The 18564-nt window shown below is 47.5% G+C and overlaps 1 protein-coding gene across 1 annotated transcript in view; it reads right to left on the bottom strand.

Annotated features, from left to right (window-relative positions):
* Positions 1-18564, bottom strand: part of LOC119378366 (signal transducer and activator of transcription 5B-like) — a 112667-nt gene that overhangs the window by 25013 nt on the left and 69090 nt on the right. Inside the window, 6 exon segments of the mRNA XM_049411754.1 lie at positions 7438-7498; positions 10453-10608; positions 11920-11957; positions 11959-12058; positions 13117-13203; positions 13206-13292. Of these exon segments, the coding sequence (XP_049267711.1) occupies positions 7438-7498; positions 10453-10608; positions 11920-11957; positions 11959-12058; positions 13117-13203; positions 13206-13292 (529 nt within the window).

The following is an 18564-nucleotide window of genomic DNA, read 5'->3' as shown; positions in this document are numbered from 1 at the left end:
ACCGAGTAGCAAGTGCGGAAACTTTGTAAAACAGCATGGAACGTGTTATGAGAACCATCAGTCAGTTGTGCGAGACCATTGTGCGAAACCTTACACACCATGCACCGTTCTGCTTTACTCCGCATGGTCAGAATGAAATTCCTTACCTTCCTTACCTCAGTCGACTATAGTACTCTCTCCCACTATTCCCATGCAGTGCAGTGAAAGCTACAGAGCAAACATCAGCCAATCATGATTTCTTCAAAAATGAAAAACTTAATCACTGCAAATTCTATTGTTAGTTTCTGTTCAATTACCGTATTTACTCGATTCTACCGCGCACTCGATTGTAACGCGCACACGTTTTCCGCGACCAAAAAAAAAAAAAGTAAAACATCGATTGTAATGCGCACCCATTTTTCGTGAGAGAAAAGAACAAAAAAATGTCCGCAGGAGTCAAACTTCGCGCATTCAGAAGGACAAGCATTTGGGTTTTAAAGAACTAAAGTTTCAAAAAAGTAAAACACTAAGTCAAAAAGCGGGCCTTGCCGCTAAAACTGTCACCACTACGGCGGCGATACGAGTCGCGTAATGGATCAGTCCTCGTCGCTGTTGGACAACTCCTTGTCACTGTCAACGCACTTCGATTTCGGGAAACCGGCCCTGCTTTGGTCCACTGAAACCTTTTCGTGAAGCTTTGCTGTAAAAAAATCTTCTGCTTCTGTTTGCGCTAGTCTCGCACGCACGTTTTCGGAACTCCGAACGACCGCAATGCGGCCCGATTTCCGTCCGTCTCTGCACATGTAATAACTATTATTTTAAATGCGGTATCGTGGTGCACTCGTCGAGTATTTGGAGTCGGCACTTCCATGCCGTCGATGCGAACGCAGAACGGGATGACAATCTCATCACACGTACGAACTGAAACAATAATGGCACAAATGGCCAAGGCGCGTAGGAGGCGGCCATTTTGAAATGCCGATGGCAATACGATAACCCGAGTTTTTTTTTTTTTTTTTTTTCGGTACTCGATTCTAACGCGCATGCGATTTTTGGACTCATTTTACCGGAAAAAAGGTGCGCGTTAGATTCGAGTAAATACGGTACTTTATGTTCAGGTTGGGCCAGCTTACCGTGAACAGCAGCAATGACACCGCAGCTGGTTTTCACTGCTGGTGCAACACCCATAGCTTTCACTGCACCCCACAGTGCACAAATTGCCCATTTTTTAGTAGGACTGATTACTGAGCTAATTCGTCTTGCATAATCACTATGTTCACTTAGTGAATATTAAATGGGCAGTGCAAATTAAATGTGCACGAGAAAACAAAGTAGACACAAAGAGACACTACTAATAGTTCATCGCCACAAAATCCACAGATATTTGCACCGTTAAAGGGGTCATGAAGCACCTCTTGGGCTTGTTGAAAAAACACAACCTGCGGAAAGCTGACAGGGCTATGAACTGCTCTGCAAAATATTACAGTCGTGCGCGTCGCGTAAACCCCACAAGCGGAGCGCGAATTTGCCGTTTCCTCAGGCGCCCTCTTTTCAGAGGCCGGTTCTCACTCTCGTCGGTGGGTGGGGCGTCTGCATGCGTACGTCGCGGAGACATAGCATGCTTATTGGCCGATAGCCGGATGAGATGCGCTTCTTGCCACGGGGTGCCACCACTTGCCCGCGCGCTTACTTCTCAGTCTGCTATTTTTACACGGTAGCCGCACTGGCGCATGCGAATCACAGCGAGAGAGCGATCGCGTTTCATGACGCGCGTTGACGTGACTTCTTACCCCCGTGCCATCCCTCCCTGTCTAGCTTCCAGTGCGCTCGTCGGCACGAGAAAAGAGAGAAAGCGCTGAGAGCGTGCGCCAAACCCCCATAACTCCGCTGATTCTTGATGGATTCGAGAAATTTCTGCGGCAATCGATTCGGGAGGCAGTAAACTCCGATACTAACGTCATTAGATCATTACTTGGAAAAGTGGTTCATGACCCCTTTAAACCTCAATAGTACAGTCGAACCAACTTATAACGATCCCACATAGAACGATCTATCGGTTATAACGACCATATTTGGGTGCACTTACGATTTTCCTATGCTAACCATTGAAGCTGCGTCCAGATATAGCGAACATTTTTCAAAGCCTCCTACTTTTACAACGAACACTTCGGACACGGTCGCGGTAAAAACATGGCGCATACGAAGCGAAAAAAAGTTAAGACATGCCTTCTAAAGCGTGACAGGGGCGCGCTCCGCGCGTGCCCCGCTCCAGTTTACTCGCGATTAAGATACCCAGATCGGCGAGCACCGCACGCAGATTTCGGATGCTGGGAGCGAGGTCGCTCACTTTCCAGGCATTTCTTCAGTGGTAGAATGGCAGTGAGGGAAAAAATAGTAGGCAGCATGAAGCCTTGCGGTCAGCTTTCGCACGGTAACCTTTCCTGACGCCGTTCTCTGCAGCTACGACCGCCTGCGATGAACAAAACAATGCCTTGGAACGCAAGAAGGTATAAATGCAAAAAGTGATAACCGCGACAGCTTTCCATCGCAAAAAGGTTCCCTGCGTCCCTAAAATCGTCGACGCCGCAATGTGCCGCGAAAAGTCGTCCGTCTTTTGGTAACGGCAGAGACCGGTCGATCGGTGATTACTACAGTTGAACTCCGCTACAACGAACTCCGCTTCAACAAAATTCCGGTACAACGAAAAATTCTCGGTTCCCGTCAACAGTCCATAGGAGTCAATGCATAAATATGCTCGCCACAACGAACACTTTTCTGCTGCCGTTCCGCTTCAACGAAATTTGACGATGCCATTCGGGGCTCAAAAATTTAATTTACCGTGCAATAAACACAATCTCGGACATTTTGATGCATTTTAGAACATAAAATACGAATTCAAAGTCTGAATCGCGTGTTGGAACCACCAGAAACCGCCGCTGTTGACTGAGCATGGGGGCCGCCATTGCTTGATAGCGACGGCGATCAGACTGCCCTTGCGAAACTGGCTTGAGTTGCTTCTGAGTCGCAGACAATCCGAAGTCAAAGCTCAGTTGTCGACACTGGGGTGCGATCGCGAAACTGCGCGAAACGATAGCTTTTCGGATGCCTTTCCAATACTTTTTGTGCTTTTTGCGCTTCGCTAGTGGTCAGAGCGACGGTACAACCGCCACATCCGCGTTATCGCGAGCAGCCCTGGGGTGCTATCGCGGAACGATTCTATTTCCGATTCCAATGCCTTTCGTGCTTTTCGCGCTTGGCCAGTGGTCAGAACGACGGTTCGTCCGCGTTACCAACGCGATCAGCCAGCCGTGAGTGGTGGATGATAAGAGTAGCATAGAATATGGCATGGAATCGGAAATAGCATTGTTCCGCGATTGCACCCCTGGGGTGCAGTCGCGGAATGGTGCCTTTTCCAATGCCAATGCTTATCGTGCTTTTCGCGCTTGGCCAGTGCGACCGGTGGTCGGAGCAGCAATTCGTCCACGTTATCAACGGAATCAGCCAGCCGCGAGTGGTGGATAAGAATAGCATAGAATAAGGCGTAAGTCATCGCTCCACGATAGCACGCCTGCATGTCGCCGTTGTCGGCGAATAGCTAGTGTTAGCGTGTTGGTGCAACTGTGCAGTTCGTGTTGCGTGCCCATGCTTGTTTGATTCGTTCGCGGAAGCCGTTGTTTCCGCGTGCTTTTCAATGTGGCGTCGATATATGAGAATTGCGTCGTAACGCTGCTGGGGACGCAAAGGAAGCAGCAGACACTTTTTGAATATTGGAAATAAAAGTTTCATGTTCTACTAGCTCAGGTCAGCCATATTTTTTCGATTTCACTACAACGAAATGTTCGCTTCAACGAACATTTTTCCGAGCACCGTCAATTTCGTTGTAGCGGGGTTTGACTGTACTTCCGCGCGATTGCGGCGATGCCTTCGCGGATAAGCATCAGAAAAGAACGAAGGCGAGGTGGTGGCTGTCGATGAACGTGTCATTATGCCTTATAACTGACAACCTTATCACAGTCATCTGTAGATATTGGCTTTGCGTGTGGCGTACGCCGTACACTGCGGATTGACGGCGGTACGAGCGCGCCATGCTGCCGTTTGCAAGTTCGCCGCCGCCGCGTCGTGCGACACCGCTTTTTTTTTTTTTTAAGTGCGCGTCGCTTCGTAGAAACGAAAGTAGCTCGCTGTTGTTGAGCGGCGCGGGCACCGAGAAACGTCGATGCACTGACAGCGAGCGTATACAGCGTGTTTGACTAGGTGACAACTGAAGTGCGCCGCGCATCGTCGTGCAAGGCCGCGAGAGCATCGCGGAGACGTAGAGTGCGCGTTGCTTGGAAAATGCTTGTTTTCACCGTGTTGAACGAAGAGGCTAGTCGCCGCAACCGTGCACGGTCCGGAGTGAAGCAAGCACGAAGAACGTACAAACGCGCGCATACGGCATACAGCAAGCGGCCCGGCAGTGACCGCGACCCGAGTAGGCGACGCACTGCACGCAACTAGCCAGGGATGATCGGCTCCACGTCGCGGTACCGCGCTTCGGTGAAACGGTGTCAGCTCATTGCAAAGGCAATGAGCTGCGTGAGCTCATTGCCTCGTGAGCACGCAGTGGGCGCACTCGTGAGCACGCAGCGGGCGTCGCTTCACGACGCGAAAAGGCTTAGCTTGTCACCGAAGGGTTGTTAGCACTTTAATAAAAGTGCACAAAGAAAGAAAAAAAACGGCTTGGCCGCTAAGCGCACGTTTTTAAGGGCGAGTCCATATACAACGAACTACTGATATAACGACCACTTTTCGCGACACTTTCGAGTTCGTTATAAATGGGTTCGACTGTATAACAAAATACAACAATAAAATGAAGTATGTAACTTTTTTGTAAGTTCACGTCCATAAAACACCATGTACAGTAGAACCCCGCTGTTACGTTCCTCACTGCTGCGTTTTCCCGGCTGTTACGTCGTTTTCCGCCGGTCCCGGCATAGCTCCCATAGGATACAATGTATTGGGAACCCCGCTGTTACGTCGTAACTGTCGGACCGTTCCCGTATGATACGTCGCGAAGTGCGCTCGGAGCGACGACCGAGTGACTACCAAAGAGAGCGGCCATGGTGCATTTTCACGCAGCTTGGCCTCGTTTGACCGTAATATTAGCCGCATGAGAGGCGCAAGCAACAGAATCTTTCAATTGATGCAAACAAAAGCATGGCCTTCGAGATTAAAATTGCAAAGATGGCGTCTATGACGTAACTGCTCGCGAAAGCAAGGCCTTCGAGATTGGCATTTACTATTGACAAAAGCATAGCCTTTGAGATTTGTATTGCACAAACATGGCGTGTATGACGTAATTGCTTGCGAAAGCAAGGCCTTCGAGATTGGCATTCACTTCTGCCATCGCGTTGGCGTAGACTCATCATCATCGTTATTTGTCGGAGAACGGGAGGAGTTCGAGCTGGTTGACACTATAGTCGTGCGTGCGGTTCGCGGTCGGACTCGCCGCGCCGGTCGTGATTGCGTGTGCTTAGTTCTTTCATGCCTACAGCTGTTGGTGTTAAAAAAATCACATACGTGATTACATTTCTGTGGATGAGGCCGTCCTAAGCTCCGCGTTTCTATCCATCGAGCTAGATCGCGGCTGAGCGCGCCAATTTTCGTGCTGCTCGTAAGAATTGAAATAAAATTCTGTACCACTAAATATTTTGCCGTTTTTCCTGTTTTTCGGCTCTTACGTTTCCCGTCTCTTACGTTTATTTCCTACGGTCCCTTCAAAAACGTATCAGCGGGGTTCTACTGTATTTCTATTTTTAATAAAGCGTGCTTATCCACAATTTCTATATAGTGAAGTTTCATGGCTGCTGCAAAAACTAAGTTGCTGCAATAAATTGAAACTAATGCTGGTGCCAGTTGTCAGACGTTTCAGTTACACGCAGTTTTGCAAATGCATTTTCAAATTGCACGCCGCAGAGCGCAGTCTTTTCCTAAAATGCGAGGGGGGGGGGCATGATGAACGTGTGTTCTCCGCCTCCCCACCAAAGCACTGGAGGAGAGCATATGGGCATCCTAGCACATCGTATTGCTGGTATCGCACAGTCTACGCCGCGGCACAGTTCAGTTTTGGAGTTTTTGTTGTTGCTGTGTGGAAAGTGATAAGCAACAATAACTGTACAGGCAGCAGTACGAAACACTACGACCTCTCACTAATCTTGTGAGCTATCTTGATCACTGTGGTATCGGACGTCGAACGCGACGCCCGGAGAACAAAGGGCACGGCGCCCGGAGCGCCGGCCGGGAGGAAGAACAGCAGCAGCCGGTAGCCAAGCAGGAACTCATTTATTTCACACAGTGCCGCGCATATATGTACATGGTGGCGCCCCCTAAGGGCAAAAATACTTTTTAAGAAACCGAAACTGGAACTCACATACCACATCATCCCCCCCTAGAATGAAAAGGACATGTGGCCTTTAAATCCTTATACAGCGATTAATGACAAATACACTGTATACAACCTTAACAGTAGACACCTTAACATCCCCCCTCTTTTGGTGTAACGTTTTGGTGGCTACGGGTGCTGCTGTTCTTCCTCCCGGCCGGCGCTTCGGGCGCCGTGCCCTTTGTTCTCCGGGCGTCGCGTTCGACGTCCGATACCACAATCACCAATTCAAAAGAGCGTCGTTTCATGTAAGAGGAATCACTGAGCTCCCTCTTTACGATTTAAAAGTCGAAAAAAAAAAAGTGGTCCTGAACTCGCTGAAGAAAAGGACAAATTCCCAGCAAGAGCAATCTAAAGTAACGGGATTTCACCACAAAAAAGAACAAAAAGGCTTTCTTTCATTGGGTGAACTGCTGCAGCATGCCAACCTGCTGTAGCCAACCCATATATCTTTTTTTTTAGCTGCTCGCAGTTATCTGCTGCACTGCTACCAATTCCATAGTTTTATATGAATATTCTGTAATAAAACCTACTTACAAGACTTCTGTTGAATCAATGCATAGCAGATGTTTCACAAAAAAAGGCTGTCTGGCAATGGGAAAGAAACCCCTAGAGATGGACACTAAAAAATAGCTGCACAATCCCCACTTTCAGGTGGCCAAGACTGAGGCTGAATAACATCTTTACTGAGCTTAAAAATATCACACTTTCACTGGAATTGACAACCTCCCATATACAAGGCAGATGCTCTTCCACTGGGACACAGCTTCACCGCCACACACAGGCAAATGCCAATAACCTCCCAGGTTACTGTACATTGGATCACTTCGACATGGAAGCCTTATGCTGCTTAGTACTGTACACTTGCAATTCCGTGTACACACCTGGCTGACAGCATTCTGAATACCGTACCAATAAGCGTGATTAAAATTACAGCATTAAAAAAGTGACCAGGATGTTAGCCTATAGTAACACTGCCAGCCCGTTGTGACAATCAAGGGAAGGAGAACAAATGAGCCATGTTATTAACTACTCACCCTGGTATCTGAGTGACAAGGACTGGCTTGACGTAGCCATTGCTGATGGCAGGCTGAGTGTCTGAGGAAGAAAAGGAAAAAAACAAAGTGTACAGAGGTTAGTACAGCAAGGAGGTTTCATATCCCAAAAACAAGGTAATACTTCCTTCAAAGACTTCACAAAGCATGTTCCAGGGCAACAGGAATGCTGTTTCACAATTTAAAGTTCAAACTTTGTCTTCGAAGAAAGGCTAAACTTTTCTTTCTTTTTTTTTAGACAACTGAAACAAAGTACGTGTGGTGGGTTTCCCTCTACTCGTGTCTGTGTATGCACACCTAACTTCTTTTGTAACACAGATGCCCTGCTGACCAGCTCAACTTTCTGTCATCATAGATACAGTGAAACCTCGTTAATATGTACCTGCCGGGAACGCGGCATAACTACGCACTAAACGGTAGTACGCATTAGCCACCAAGTACAAATTTGGATCTTCTGGCGTGTGCCATCGCCGTCAACAAAGAAATAAATAGAGCGCTACAGCAAATACAGTGAACTCCCGTTAAGACGAACTCGGTTAAGACGAATTCTCGCTTATGCCGAACAACACAGGACCGGTTGTTTGGTTCCCCATAGACTCAATGCAAAAAAAATTCGCTTAAGACGAACCGCCTAAGTGTATTATTCTGTTAAGACGAACTCTCGCGGTGGTCATTCTGCTGCAGTCTTGGTTGGGCATTCAGGCCTGTGGGTGGGGGAGGTGCCGGCAAAGAAAGCAACAAAAGAGTAGGGGGATTTACAACTTGGACCCCCAAGCCATTGTATTCCCCTCCTGTTCTTCAGTTTCCCAGCTGGAGTACAAAGGAGAAGAAGAACACAAGAGCTTGGGGCCCCTCCGCTGTGGTCAGAGGGGCAAACGCAAGGGGAGTGGGAAAAAAAAAAAGCGACAACAGGCGGCCCAGCACATATATTTTGTATTTTGTGGTCAATTCGCGTTGGTTCGCATAGGGCCTGTGTGCGTTGTATCTGTTCCCAGTGAAGTGCAAATTGTGATCAGCCATTTTGATTATGGAAGCGCACGACAAGGGAAGGCTATTTTGCACAGTGAATATAGCTGCGTTGTGTCTTTTTCGTGGTGAGGCTTGTGACCGTGAGTAGCCCGATGGGATATCTTCAGCTGCACGTCGTTCAGGAAAAGTTACTACGGGCCAAAAACGGCAAAACATCCGGACCTCGAAGAAAACCTTGCAGACTTTCTTAAGCAACTCAGCGTATAATGACTTTGTCAAGGCAACAGCACGCGACCGAGGCCCATCCAGAAGTGATTTTAGAGCCAGCAAAACAGGCTCACAGAAGAAAACGAACTGCCAGGACAATAAATTTTACATTCTTTGAAAGAAAGTTGTGCTTCCTCTCTCTCTTTTTTGTAATCGTCAACATAGGAGCGTGCTACAGTTTTATCATTAAAATGTGGTAGCAGTATGTACATGAATTTTTTTTTATTTTTGAACCCGCGAAATCAGGTGCTCATATGATTCGTGTAAGTACTCTGCTTGAAGGCATAGTTTTTATCTAGATGAGCCAAATAAATGCTTTTTCATGTCTTTTTGCCGCCATTGTAGGCCTACTCCATTCAGTGTTTTCAAGTAACATATTTGGATGCACTTGGCATGTTACCATGTCTCTTTTTAGGGGCACTTCTGATAAGCCGAACTCCTGATAAGACGAACAGATGACCGTGGCCCCTTCGAGTTCGTCTTAACGGGAGTCTACTGTATTGCCTAAAGTATCCACCACAAGGCATTTTTTTCTTTCTGCCGAGGTGCAGAAAAGATTCTGGCACTCGTGCACGACCGTTCGATAGTGCACGGTGGCGACGCCAAGGAGCATTTCAAAACTATTACAGGATCCGGAATACGCAGCGACTGACATAGCGATAGGACAGACAGCATCAGCTTTGCACAATACTTGTATACGTGTCTGTACCACGATCTGCTACTAAGCGAAAACTGACACAGTTTCATTGAAACACAGTATGGGCGCATGGGGCCGATCGTCACCTGGCTAGTTGCGTGCAGCGCATCACCAACTCGGCTCACGCCTTCACTATCGGGCAGCTTGCTGCACCGTACGCATGCATTTTCCGTAGGAGTGTTCTTCGTACCCACTGCTCCAGACTGTGTACAGATGCAGCAAGTAGCTTGTTGGGTTAACGCGGCAATTACAAGCTTCCTGCAAGTGATGTGCACTTCACAATGCTCTAGCGGTCCTGGCAGCGGACAGAGGTGCGTTTGGGTTGCCGCCCAATAAAAGCATGCAGTATGGTTACAACAGCGCTATGCTTGCTGTACCGTATGCGTGCATTTAGTGTGATTGCGCCAGTGCAGCGAGGTTTCGTAGCATCTGCGACCCGCAATGCTCAACTCCGCAACAGGATCTGCTTTCGTTTCTACAAAGCGGTGCGCGCTTGAACACGGCCGCGCACAAGGCGGCAGCGATCGGCGGCCCAGCGCATTCATATTGCCGCCTATTGAAAGCGTGCAGTAGGCTTAAAGCAGCGCTATGCCAGACGCGCGCCCGAGCAGATAGCTGAAGATACTTCTGTATCGATCTGTGATAAGTAATATGGCATGTTCGTCGGTGGCCGCCACCTCAACTTCGTTCTTTCCCGATGCTTACCGTAAAGGCATCGCTGCAATCGCGCAGAAGTTGGAATAATCTATCGACCTATCTCCACACTTCTCGAAAAGCCGGAAAACCTTTTGCAGCACATTGTGGCGTTGGCAAGTTCAGTGGCGCAGTAAACTTTTATGGCACAAAAAGTTACTGCGGTACGCACTAACCGGTAAGCATAGGACGAAGCACTACAGCTTAAGTGGTCAGCGAATGCATTAGGCTCTACGAGACTCGGCCAGGGATTCGTCGCAACTACGTTTGAACCGTTAGTACGTCTAAAGCGGGTACATATTAACAAGGTTTGACTGTACCTCAATTAAGTGTTTACTATATGAATTCATGAACTATCCCCATCAACCTACCTGTAACAGGAGTGTAGTACTTCCCGAACGCCTGATCCTTGGGTATGTCGGGGTACATGAAGGTGAGTTGCTGGAGATCGCTCACCCGGTCCGCCAGGCTTCGGATTGTGAAGTCTCGGCTCGTGAACGGCTGGATCATTATCACTTCTTTTGAGTCTACAAAAAGACAAGAGACAAAAGGCCTGAACGTGAATGTATGTTTGATCATAGTACCACAATAATCTACAGGATTTACAGTTTTCTGCACCTACTGGCATAGACTAAACTAAGCAACACAGCCCAAGTATGGATTTATGCTGGAATACTCCAATATGCGCATAGGTCAATAAAAATTGTGGAGTTCACTCAGACTCAGTCATGAAATATATTTTGCCTTTAAGGCTCACTTCGACTCAGACTCACCAAAATTTTCATCAACCAGACTCACGGCTCGATCTGAGTCTGAGTGAGTGTGCCGACTTATGAATATAAGTACCGGTCCAGCAGGGTGGTGAAAAGTTGTTAGAAAAATTGGTCAATCATAACATAACCCTGCACTGGGCAACTTTCTTTTATGGCAGTTAGGCAGCAGCTAAAACGTTTATGACAAGAAATTAAGCAAAATGTAAGTGGCAACAGCAGTCAAATGATGTGCACTTTGTTGGGTCAGACAGTGTTAACAAAATTTCGCCACAAGCTTTATCAGCGTCACAGGGGCTTAGCCAGAAATTTTTTTCGGGGGGGGGGGGGGGGGTTCTACCATACTTTATGTATGTTCGTGCGTGTGTTTGCATGTGCACATGTACATATACGCAAGCAAAACTGAAAAATTTGGGGGGGGGGGGTTGAACCCCCCCCCCAACCCCCCCGTGGCTACGCCCCTGCAGCGTCAACAGCTTTTAAAATGGCTATGCAACTAAGCTATACCTTGCACCACACTGCAAAACTCGCCAATTTGGATGAGCGCATGCCAGGCTAATGAAAGTAGATGTGACCAATTGATCTTATGTACAAGCACACTTCCGGTGAGCACCACTTTCATTTACTCTTGTTGTCAATGGCATAACATAACAGACGGCAGAAAAGTTGGGATATAAGGGAACCCCTTTTAGGGGAGGGTGCATCATTCGGCTGAGTCAACTGAGGAAGGCTTTCACAGAATGTTTGTTACAGACATCAGTTGTGCCATTCAGAATCAGCTGCACAGTTGGCAAGCAGCTCTCAGACTGTCATTCTTGCTGGGTGCACTGGCCAGTGAAATCCCCCACTTTCTCTGTAAATTTTTAGCTCAACGATCACATTTCAGCACATGTCCGAGTGCCAGCAAGCCGACTCCAACAGAGGCATGTCACCTCAATACAGACCAGTCATACCGTGGCACGCATGATCATTCGGAAGTCAAGCCGCTTGTCCTCCCTAAAATTTGTGATGCGAAAATTGCAGAAAGCCACAGCTGCAGAAACTAACCACACTGCTTGTCGTGCATACCTTGCTGAGGATCCTCGTGGAGCCAAGCGATGGTGACGGCCCAGCTCAGAGTCGCTGAAACGCAGCAGGAATGTCCCGTTGCAGCCTTGTCGAAGCATTTCGTCTGCCTCGCGGCGGCCAACAAAGCCCCACCACCACACTACCGGAGGATGGAAAGAGAGGCAAGGAAAATACAAGAGAGAGAGTGAGGCTTTGCAAAACACAACTTGAAGTAGAACAACAAAATGCACAAAGGTAGAGCTTTTAAATTGCCATTTGGTACTATTTCATGCCATAATTCATCAACGTCATCCAGACTGATTAAGTGCCTTTTAATGCAACAAGCATATGTATACTTATAGACAATTTTTCCATTTGCTGTTCACCGAAAATGTAACTTGTCTGAAAAAAATCGCTACTGCTAAACAGACAGAATGCATTGGAAGAAACGCTGCTGCACCTTCAAACTCGCATCTTTTGATTTGGCAACCCTGTGCCTCGTATACTTAAAGTTGGGAGTGACAGGTCCTGTACCTTGAGTTCACAAAATGTAGTTTATTGCTGCATAAGGTAAGATAAGTTATCATAGCAAAGGCCAAATTTCCGTTTGCCTGCATTTGCTGTCAAGAAACAACGCGACGTGACTTTCCCACTGTTGGGTCAGCAGATATCGCAACGTTAGACATATGCTCTGATGAAGCTCCGGATTGTATCAAAAGTGTACTTTACACAAAGTGCTGATTGGATGCCTTCACGGTTACTGCAATGCCTTCGCTGTTACATCAGGCAAGGTTGCAGAAAACACTCCCAGTCATTTTTTCATCATTTATATCTTTCTAAGCTACATCGCGAGTATGTTGTACAGTGGCTGCACCCTGATAAATGCTGCAACTCTTAGAGTGAGAATTACTCTGATAATGCAGAGACATTTAATGAGCTGTTGCCACTGGCACAGCATGGAAATTAACATATTTTACAAGCATACACAATGAAATCACTGAATACTATGCGTAAAAGTGTTCTGTTGCCATCTTTAGAAGACAACAGTCATTTTCCTGGATCTGATGGATGCAGTGAAGGCTTCTTTTCATACCTTCAGGATTGACAATGTTTATCGAGTGGCTACGCAATATCCCAACAAATTCACTTTCAGTAAACGCGTGAGAACTACAGGAATCAGCACATTTTTCTGTTCCCACTTCAGCATGCACAACAAACAATAAAGCTTATGAAGTCGCACATACCTGTCGTTCCACAATGCTCGAAGGTGCTCACGGGTGACTTTCATGATGGCATAAAACCACTCCAGAAAGTGAAGTTCCGTTCTGGTAACGGCTCCTTGCAGAACTGAGACCAGCTGACGAGTGTGTTGTTGCCGTCCTTAATCGGTTGGCCTGATGTACTACCAAGCTTCAATTAAACTTGGGCATCCACACTTTCAATGTCAGAATAGGCATTTACTCGAAGAAACTCGCTAAGCAAACTACCATAAAATCCCGAGGAAGCGGCCCTCTGCCTTTTTCTGGAGATTTGAAATATCTGCCAATGACCGAGCAAGCGCCCTCCCTGCCATCCCACCATTTTCACTGCTCCAATCAGTTTTTATTCACTTGCCAAGGGCTAATAACGACAGTGAATGCATGCGTATTCAATAATGCATTTCACTGGAATCACACGCGGCTCTTTCGCCGCCATCTTGAATTTTGATCCATGACCGAGCAAGGGCCCCCTCCCCTAATCTTTTGGCCATCAATTGGCCCTTGCGCCATTAAACATAAACAAAACCCCTAAATCTTGTCAGATTATCTTTCACCATAGAGGGGGCGCTTGCTCGGGATTTCACGGTGCTCAAAATACCAACACATCTCTCTCAAGCGTGACACATCCAGAACAAAGCAGCCTGTATCATTACCTCTAGTCTTCAACTTCCTAATGCTGTCATATTACTAAGGAGAAACAAAATTTTATCCCCGAGCAAGCTAATGCAATACAATTGTGTCTGTTTACTTTTCAAAATAATTATTGTCAATTACCTTCAGAACCCATTAACAGAGACTCATCACAAAATACTAATAAAATTTTCTTAACGTCCAATGGCTGTTTGCTATTACCATAAGTTCGTGCTAATTACAAAATGAAAACCTTGTCCTTCACAGCCATCTCATCTCGGAATTATTTGCCATCTAACATAAGGTCATTAGCAGGTTTAATAAATTAAAAAAGCCCCAAAATGTCTCCTCTTATATAAGTTCACATTTGCGGTGTCTTATTTTCACACATATGTACCATTATGCTTGTGCTAATAATAATAAACCACAAAACCCTTATCAACTTACTTGTTACAAACAGCTCACTGCAAGATACCAACATTGGTATCGTTGTTGCAGAAGCACATAAGTCAACAATAAGTTTCTAACCAATGTGGAGAAACATCAATGTTTCATGGTGTCTGCATGATCTACATGAACCCACACAGTCATCTTGGTATACATATAAGCACACAAACTGTACCAAGCCAAAAACAACCATGCACTATTCAGAAATAATGTCCCCATATACAAAAGCACGGAACTCCAACTAATTAATTGCAGGTTTTATTTCTGCTCACAGTTTTCAAAGTTGGCAGAAATCATATAAATAAACACATGTTATATGTATGTCCTGCATAAACGTTTGCCAGTCTGCAGCAATTTTTATGTCTACATTATTTACCTTGCTAAAATGACACCCTCTGTCACGAATTTCGTGTGGCCCGGTGCGATGGACTCAGTCAAGACTCGGGGTATAGCACTGACAACTTTTATCACAACAAAAAAAAGGAAAACTTAGCACTCTAAAATATACAAATGTACAAATACAATCGATATGAACTTCAGCTCTAAACTCAGTACATAACTAAAATAACCTCTAGCCTGCTCCAGTCTTAAACTAACACGGCGGACCGGCCTAACTGTCATTCTGATGACTTGGTGCAAAGGCAAAGTCCCGTCTGGTGTCTACGTCGTCCGGTCATTTAACTTGACCTGGCCCACGCCGTAGCACAATGCGCCAATCGTCGTTGCGTGTTCACAAGCAGGCACTCCTCGCTCTCCTGACGGCTAAGCCCGCTAGGCCTAACGTCGTTGTCGGCTCCTTCGCCAAGCCTGGCGTTCCACCGCTGACGTGGCCCTCCGTTGATTGACCTCGGTGGCTTGCTTCGGGAGGGGTTTTGCGCCGGGAACGTCCGTACTTGCGGGGCGCGGCCACTGCGTCGCCGAGGTGCCTTGCTCGAACGTCGTCGATCTCGCCGGCCTCACCTCGGGACGCCCGCGTCACCGTCCGCAGACCCGAACGCCCGTCGCTGCCGTCACCAGTGCGTCTGCTGGCGATGCGACCTTCCTCTGCCGAGCCCACGAAGACAATCCCAGCTCATTGCTCTTCGTCCTCCTTCATGGCTCGGTTCGCGTGCCTCGAGCTCTGTCGAATCTTCCGTGCACGCGCTCGTGCCGCTTCGAATGTTTTGAGAACTTCGCCGTCGTCGTCTTTTGGCCGCCTGGCACTCACTCGTGACATACGCCACCATTTCGAAGAGTTTTTTCCCAAAAAACTGCTTTTCTATGTCCTGAACTTGGGGTGTAACTTGAGTTGCGTCTGCTTGCTTTGAACTACACTGCGCACACACTTTTCACTGATAGCCGCCACGACTCACAAAACGCTGACCACTACACAGTTTCGGAAACGCTACACAAAACGCTACCAGTAGTCACAGTTCACATTGTTCCAAATAACCTTGTCTAAAACAAACTTGCGTAAGTCCACACCAAACTGTAACTCTCTATGCGAAACTTTTAATACATCCCCCCTCACTCTTTTCCATTGCATGTCCACGACTGAAACATTTCACACTTCTAAGTCTTCTAACAGTGCGCGTCTTTCGCGACTTTATTTTGCGTCGTCGTACTGCGCGTCTTCGCGAACGCCCACTGCAAACGCTGCCTTCATTTCTGCTTTTAACAATCATCAAACGCCTCATCCATACTACTCTTCTGGGGTGCGTCCTAACTAAACGTTTTCGGCTGAGCATTGGCACAGCTCTTTTAGCACCCATGCATCTGTACCTTGTTTTGGGGACGGTTTTCTTTCTACTTTGCTTTAACTGAGAGGCACCGTGAGCGTCAGCAAAGACAATGAACGTCACACTCTCCGGTATAAACCTCCCTGGTGCATGCCCCATGTTTGTTTCTTCGAGATAAGTAACTTTGAGTGGTGGACTACTCTCCCTTCAGCACGTTCTGAAAAGACTGGCTCAAGCGCGATCGTTTCCTCTGCTCCCTGATTTACACAATTGACGTGCCATGCACTAACACTTTCAATATTGCTACTACATGATGAATCTGAGATCTCATTTTCCTTGCTAATTACTAGCCCACTTTCCTTTACGCATCTCCAATGGTCGCTAGTAATCTGTTCAACATGGTCGCAGCTGTGAACATCAGGACATTTCAATTCCCGAGGTAAATCCTCCCTTGGCATTCCTACGTCCGGTCTAACGTCTGTGGCTTTTGCCAACCTCAGTTCGCGCTCGAGCTGTTCTTTCTCTTTAGCATGTGCTTCACGTGCTTCAGCACGTTTTACCTCAGTTTTTCTTCGAGCTCTTTTCGCGCGCGCTCCCTCTCTTTTCGAACACGCTCTTGCTCCATTCCGAGAAACTCCAATGCCTCTTCTTTTGAATAACCTCGGTCTCTCGCTAAGCTCAGAATCTTGACGAAGTCCATTGCCACAGCTCCGAAATCCGTAACGGGCAGGAAGTTGTATCCTGGCAGACTCGCCAATTGTCACGAATTTCGTGTGGCCCGGTGCGATGGACTCAGTCAAGACTCGGGGTATAGCACTGACAACTTTTATCAAACAACAAAAAAAAAACTTAGCACTCTAAAATATACAAATGTACAAAATACAATCGCTATGAACTTCAGCCTCTCAACTCAGTACATAACTAAATAACCTCTAGCCTGCTCCAGTCTTATAACTAACACGGCGGACCGGCCTTACTTGTCATTTCTGATGACTTGGTGCAAAGGCAAAGTCCCGTCTGGTGTCTACGTCGTCCGGTCATTTAACTTGACCTGGCCCACGCCGTAGCACAATGCGCCAATCGTCGTTGCGTGTTCACAAGCAGGCACTCCGCTCTCCTGACGGCTAAGCCCGCTAGGCCTAACGTCGTTGTCGGCTCCTTCGCCAAGCCTGGCGTTCCACCGCTGACGTGGCCCTCCGTTGATTGACCTCGGTGGCTTGCTTCGGGAGGGGTTTTGCGCCGGGAACGTCCGTACTTGCGGGGCGCGGCCACTGCGTCGCCGAGGTGCCTTGCTCGAACGTCGTCGATCTCGCCGGCCTCACCTCGGGACGCCCGCGTCACCGTCCGCAGACCCGAACGCCCGTCGCTGCCGTCACCAGTGCGTCTGCTGGCGATGCGACCTTCCTCTGCCGAGCCCACGAAGACAATCCCAGCTCATTGCTCTTCGTCCTCCTTCATGGCTCGGTTCGCGTGCCTCGAGCTCTGTCGAATCTTCCGTGCACGCGCTCGTGCCGCTTCGAATGTTTTGAGAACTTCGCCGTCGTCGTCTTTTGGCCGCCTGGCACTCACTCGTGACACCCTCGTGGGCAAAATTTCATGACGATACTGTGTGAATGTATTGTGTTTTTGGCTGCAAACTTTCAGGACTAAAATCATTATCATCTGAATAGCACCACACTCATCAACATGAACAGGTCACATTGTTTCGGGCACTCACTGAAATGGCACACGATACTCTGTGCCAGCAGTATTGTCAGCCCAGCGGGTGTCAATGCACCCATTGCTTGTCCTGCAAAACCTTCTTAAGATGAACCCCTTTATATGAGACAAGTGCTGGGGAGCAATTCTTGTCCCTCATATGAGGTGTCTCTTATAAGCAGGGTACCACATTCTCATTTCATGATGAACACCTAATTCAATGTAGGCACAGCGGTGTCTCGTATATCCAACTCTCTCTACATCAGTGTCTCTTATAAAGAGGTTCGACTGTACTGCTATTTAGCAGAGAAATCACTTAGCTAAATAGCAATGAAATCGCTACTGGGCGCCTGCTCGTGCAGCAGGCGCCCAATAGTGTCCCTGTATATCCTGACAATTGCTGTTGTTACCTGGGATCTTCTTCGCAATAGTAGCTGTGTCACAATTCACAGCACTCGTACCTGTGTGAAACAAATTTCATTGCCCAGTATTAAGACAAAAGGACAAAGACTGCAGGCTGTGCTGCTGGTCTTATGCAGGCAACCATTATAAATTCTTCTGCACGCTCGTTGCAACGCCTCAACGTTATGATGGGCTAGGTGCCGAGCAGAGCGGAGGCGCAAGCCCACTCGTGCACTCGCAGCTCAGCGAACAGGACATGCGCAGTTGCGCTTCGGCTCGCTACTGTGTTTGAGGTGCGCCTGTAATACTGTACCATTTACGCTACAGCACTACCGTTCCAAGCTAGCGTACCACGATCCAAAAACGTCTAACTGTGCGAGTTGCTCAATGCCACACGGTAACAGATAAGATGACAGAGGCTAAAGGTCTTGCAGACTAACTCAGCTATTTTCTGATGATTGTACAGTGTTGCCGTACTTACAATATGGTAAACCGGGACTAAAGTTGAACTA

Source organism: Rhipicephalus sanguineus, unplaced genomic scaffold (assembly GCF_013339695.2).
Source record: "Rhipicephalus sanguineus isolate Rsan-2018 unplaced genomic scaffold, BIME_Rsan_1.4 Seq804, whole genome shotgun sequence".
Lineage (NCBI taxonomy): Eukaryota > Metazoa > Arthropoda > Arachnida > Ixodida > Ixodidae > Rhipicephalus > Rhipicephalus sanguineus.
Note: the sequence above shows the minus strand (reverse complement) of the source record. Positions and strands in the feature narration are given on the sequence as shown.